Source organism: Ceratosolen solmsi, unplaced genomic scaffold (assembly GCF_000503995.2).
Source record: "Ceratosolen solmsi marchali unplaced genomic scaffold, CerSol_1.0 scaffold14, whole genome shotgun sequence".
In the NCBI taxonomy this organism is placed as follows: Eukaryota; Metazoa; Arthropoda; class Insecta; order Hymenoptera; family Agaonidae; genus Ceratosolen; species Ceratosolen solmsi.
Window position 1 is genome coordinate 8,508,394 of NW_011948420.1, and position 5,563 is coordinate 8,513,956.

The window sequence follows — 5,563 nt, forward strand, 5'->3', positions numbered from 1 at the left end:
CCATAATTTAGTTTCAATACCGAGAAACTAAATTTTATTTCGCTACTTTGTTACGGCTCATTTTAACTCATATAATTAATATAAGTATATCATCACTGTATGTAAAATTATGATAATAATATGAAATTAATTTTATTACTTTTTCATCAGTGCTTGTTAATTTTGTTGCGCTACCTTGTAACACACATCGTCTTGAATTTACATTGTATTAAAATAAAAGATGCATCGATTAAACTTACAATTCCATGTGTCTAATTTAAATTGCTAAGTAATTTACTTAGTATTTTATTAAGCTTCACTTTAAAATAATTACTATATTGTGCTATAATTCAATTTTATTAAAAAACTTTTCATTATTTTTCAGATGTTTAAAATGTTAGAAAATATATATTATAAAATTAAATTTTTATACTTTGCTTGCTTTCGTATATAAAAAATTAATTATATAATTATATTTATATCGAATTTGACTTTACAGTTGACTTAGTGAATGGCTCTTGTAAACAAGCTATATACATTAAAATTACTTATGTTACAAGAATTCAACAATGATTCTGACAAATAATTCAGTAATTACAACGTTAATTATTTACACTCATATGCTCTTTTAAAATAATACTTTCTTAAGAATATCGTAAGAAGCATTAATGACACCCCAACTTATAAATGATCTTAGAAAATTGAGATAAACACCTTTATAAAAACTTTTTATACTTCTATCTCTAGCGATATAAACATCTCTAACGCATTTCACAACACTCTCAAATTCTACACCAATTTTGGATTGCATATGAATTTTTATAACGTTTATTGGATAAAACATTGTACTTGTGAACGCACCTATTAACGCACCACTGACAAAATTAGTTAATAAAGAATTATCGTGCCCCATAATTTCTTTTGATTGTTCCCTCAATGAAAAAAACATTAAATTTGATAAGCCATTTCTACAGATAATTGGCACTAAGCCTCTATAACATTCTGTCACACCGTATTCTCGTAAAATAGTGCTGAATGCATGTGGTGTATTTTTGAATCTTTTGTGATATCTCCAGTCTTGAAGTAACGTTTGAATTCTTTCTAAAGGCATTAATATCGCTTCGCATGTGCCTGCAAAATTAGCTGCAAATATTCTAGCGAATGTCTTATTTTCAGTCAATATACATAACCTTTGCCTACAACCCTCGTATAAGCTAAACATTAAACTCAAGGACAAAGTCTTTTGACACAATGGTGGAAATATTCCTCTATACAAAAGTCTAAATCCTTCATCTGATAATTTCTGCGCTGCAGTTGTCGCTGGTACTCCTTCTAAGATCTACAATAAATTTATGTAAATAATTTAAATTAATAATGTAAATAATGCATCTACCTGACGAAATATGACTTTATTTATGGGATAGGTAAAGGTAACATTAATTATAGCTGCTCCCCAACCGCACAGAAATTCTCGGCCATCGTTTGTATTTAACTTGAATAATGCGGGTAAATCAATATTTTGTTTACTTATTTGATCCAAATTCTCAGTAGTTGCAAAAACAGTTGGACATATAAATCCATCTTCATATTTTTTCCAATTCATTTTAAAATTATTTTAACCATCAATTGTTTGACATCTGAAAATAAATTCATAAATAATAATTCGATAATCATAGTTTCCGTTTAATAATATATATAAAGTATTAATTTATTCATCCTATTAATTTATTTTGTATTCTGTCTAAAAATAATTTTAGAATGTACAAAATAAAGAAAGATTATTGTAATTTCAATTAAATGTTTTAAGACCGATACAATTAATAAATACATTAAAAGAATAAATGCACTTAAACTAAAAATAGCCAATCAATATGTTTGAATTATATTTATATTAAGTAAAACTAAAATGATATCGGCAACAATATATTAAAAATTATTTTTAAACATATTTTATTAACAATTTATTTAGAAAGATATAAAAGAATGAAACAGTGCAAATAAATTTTATCACGAATACATTCTTATAATTATCACCATAAGAATTACATAAGACTTACCACAATTACTCAAACTATTAAATATTGGCATGCACCAAATATAACCTCTACTAGACTTTGCAATGAAATACTTCACGACTAAGCAAAATATTTTATCTGCTTATCTAAGAGACACATTTTTCCATTCTTCTTTAAATACTAAACACTTTCGTCTCGATTAATTATAATTTCTTTTTAATTTATAATTAGATGACGAATCAACATTATTTTATACCATTAAAGCTTGGTCAGATTAAAAGAGATTTTCTATCAATCAACTCGATCTAGAAGCTAACAGATTAAAATTTTATTCGATTATCCGACATGTCTTGATATTATAATTTCAGTGTCTGTCAAGTTCGGCGATGTAAAGTTCTTTAAAAAACTGATGTTGCCTTAATGTCTTAAAATCGCTGCAAAGTAGGAACGGTTCATTCTCATTAATTGTGATCGAGTTCAAAGTAAAATTTGTCACATTAAGAACTACTGAAATAAATGATATCGTTGATTCCATAAGTAAAAAATAAAACATGGAACCTTAAAGTTATTCAATATACAAACATATTTATAAAATAATAATAATAATAATAATAATAATAATAATAATAATAATAATAACAATAATAATAATAATAATAATAATTTAATATACCTTTTTTTTTTTATTTAAAAATTTAATTCTTTTAAATAATAAATATGTAATGCCTTCCTTGATTAATTGTTATATAATGCAAGTAATATTATTATTCAAATAAAATAAATGAAAGAAAATCCGAACGATTTACTTAATTTAAATCCCGTGTATCAATATCGAGTTTCCATAGATTAATTTTTTTTTATTACCAAGTAATAAACTAGTTAGTCAGTAAATTACAAAACATTAGCATTTAAGTAGATTTGAAAATAAGCAAAAAGTAGATATTTTTAATTTTAAATAATTTTAAATGTATATAAGTACTTTACTTTACTAACTTACGACGTTTAAACAAATATACACTAATATATGAACATAAATTTAAAAAATATCCTCATAAACACTATTATTATAACTTTATGACAAATAAAATAATATAAATAAATAATAAAGTATATTATTTTTTTTTTAACTCAAAAACGGCCATAAAACCATACAATTATTATTATAATAATGTGTAATAATATGCCTCATAGTATTTTATTGGAAAATAAAATAATTTGAAAAAGGCAAATATGTTTAAACTGATTAAAAGTGGAAAAAGTAAAATACAACTAAATATTCTTTAAAATTCTTATATTAGTTTAACATTTATAATTTAATATAATAATAATAATAATAATAATAATTATAATAATTTAAAATGAAAAAATTTGTTTATTTAATTGAATAGGATAAAATGGTTAATTATTTTAATGATTGTATAACTATAAAATCTCGCTATTATTAATTTTAATTAAAAATTGAAACAAAATTTATGTATTTGTCGAAAATTCATACTAAAACTTAATTAATCTGAAAAATACCTTTTCAGACCATTAACAAAAAATACAAAACATATTTTATCTTTATTTTGTATTTATCATATTTTATATTTATAGATAAAAATCTAAGAAGTTTTATAGAACATTTAATACGTGATTCGTTAAGTAGTAAAAAAAAAAAAAAAAAAAAAATGTTATATTAATTGTTGTTTCTTTTTATTAGATTAAAAAATGCATGATTACAGTGATGTATAAATTACTTTTATATGATTTCTCAAAATTGTTAATGAAAAATTTATTTTATACATTTATATATCCTATTTTCCTATTTACATATACTTTATATATGTATAAATATATTTGATGAATCAATATGAAAAATTATTCCATTTGCCCTATAATCTAAATCACGGTAAATATTTTAATAATCAAACTTAAATCTTCTGTAAATCATGCATTTAATAAAAGTTGTTATCATAATAGTCAAAAGAATTTTTTGGATTATGTATCCCATATTAAAAAAAAAAAATTCCTGAATGAAATAAAAATTTTATAAAAATAAAACTGAAAATATATTTGTCTAATGATCAAAGTATACGCATTCATAGATGAAAAATTAACTTATTAGACAAGTATAAAAAGAAATGGAAAAACTGTTTTACGTAACGATAAACAATGCTATTTGATATAATTATGCAAGATTGATTATTTATCTTCATTTTAATAATTAAATTAATGAATAATTTTATTTAATTGTTGTTATTTTTCATCATTTCTATTGATTCAATGGGCAAAATCATTATATTTTATATTATTATTAGTTTTATTAGAGACTAAAAACTTTGTCAAATCGACTTATTGATCTCATCATATTAAAATTCTATCAGAATACGAATATATATTTATTTAAATGTGCATTGATCATAATACACGTGTGCAAAACGTATATTTTCAATACAATACTTAAATAAATTCTCGTAACAACTACATAGAATGCAGTAGATTTATATTTATTTAATTTCATAATTTTGTAAATACGAATTAAGTTGTGGTTTAAATATAAATTTCTTTACAATAAATAATAAACGAACAAAAATTTTGTTTAATGTTTTTTTTTTTTTTTTTTTTTTATTATTAATTTGATTATGTAATTAAATCATCAACGTCAATGCTTAAATATAATTGAATAAATAATTAATTTAATGTAATTAATGTAATTAATGTAATTAATTAAAAATTAATGTAGACACTTGAGAAAAGTATAAATTCGAAAATAAGAAGAATAACAATTCTCATTGTAATGTCAATAAAAATATTATTGATATTTCAGTATGAGACATTTAAAAATAAATACTTTTATTAACAATTCATAATTATTTATGAAGATATGCTCGTTTACATGGAATATTAATTTTAAATTGATTTTTACTATATAATTAGAATGTGAATAATACTTTGGTATCTACATTATTAAAATATGTTTAAATATTACTTTATGAATAACGATAAAATTATTATCTGCATATTATTATAATTAATCAAACTAAAATTATCTCATTACATAATATTTAAAAACCATTCATTGATATTATTGGTAACAGATTTTATCAAAAATTGTCAGTAAGTTTTTAACGGTCAATTAAATGTTTCATGAATTATATTAGCAATACATTAGCAATCTCAATTATATATAATATAATGAACAAGGCAAACAAAATGCCTAATTAACAAGATAATTTTTTAGATACCAGTAAAGTTAGAACTTTTAAAGTTCCCTCATTCGCGAATAAATTTTCAATGAAACATACTCGAGTTATTCTTTATCTTTCTCTTTAATTCCCTTCCTATTGAGCATATATATATATATATATATATATATATATATATATATTTACTTATTTATTTTTTACACAACCCGTCTGTTATTGGTATAATAAAGATGCCACATAAAATTTACACCATTCCTAATGAAATGGATAAATCACAAAAATAATCGCATAAAGTAACTAATCACTGTCGATAGGTGAATAAGTAATGTTTATCGCTTTTGCAACTCGGCCGGCCGTACATTTATCTTCTTTTTCTTTGCT

At 21.9% G+C, this 5,563-nt stretch overlaps 1 protein-coding gene across 1 annotated transcript; it reads right to left on the reverse strand.

Moving 5' to 3' along the window:
* Positions 1 to 483: 483 nt before the first annotated feature.
* Positions 484 to 1,582, reverse strand: LOC105361194 (solute carrier family 25 member 51). Its single transcript, XM_011498305.1, has 2 exons — positions 1,373 to 1,582; positions 484 to 1,318 (listed from the first exon to the last, which is right to left on the reverse strand). Exons 1-2 carry the CDS (start codon positions 1,580 to 1,582, stop codon positions 608 to 610), a joined length of 921 nt encoding a protein of 306 aa, XP_011496607.1. The 3' UTR covers positions 484 to 607.
* Between the last annotated feature and the right edge of the window lie 3,981 nt (positions 1,583 to 5,563).

What these genes read in the sequence shown, in the direction of transcription:
- LOC105361194 (XM_011498305.1), bottom strand. Translation starts at nt 1,582, where the DNA reads ATGAATTGGAAAAAATATGAAGATGGATTTATATGTCCAACTGTTTTT. An exon ending in ATAAAGTCATATTTCGTCAG is followed by an intron (nt 1,319 to 1,372) that starts GTAGATGCATTA and finishes AATTTATTGTAG; the next exon opens with ATCTTAGAAGGAGTACCAGC.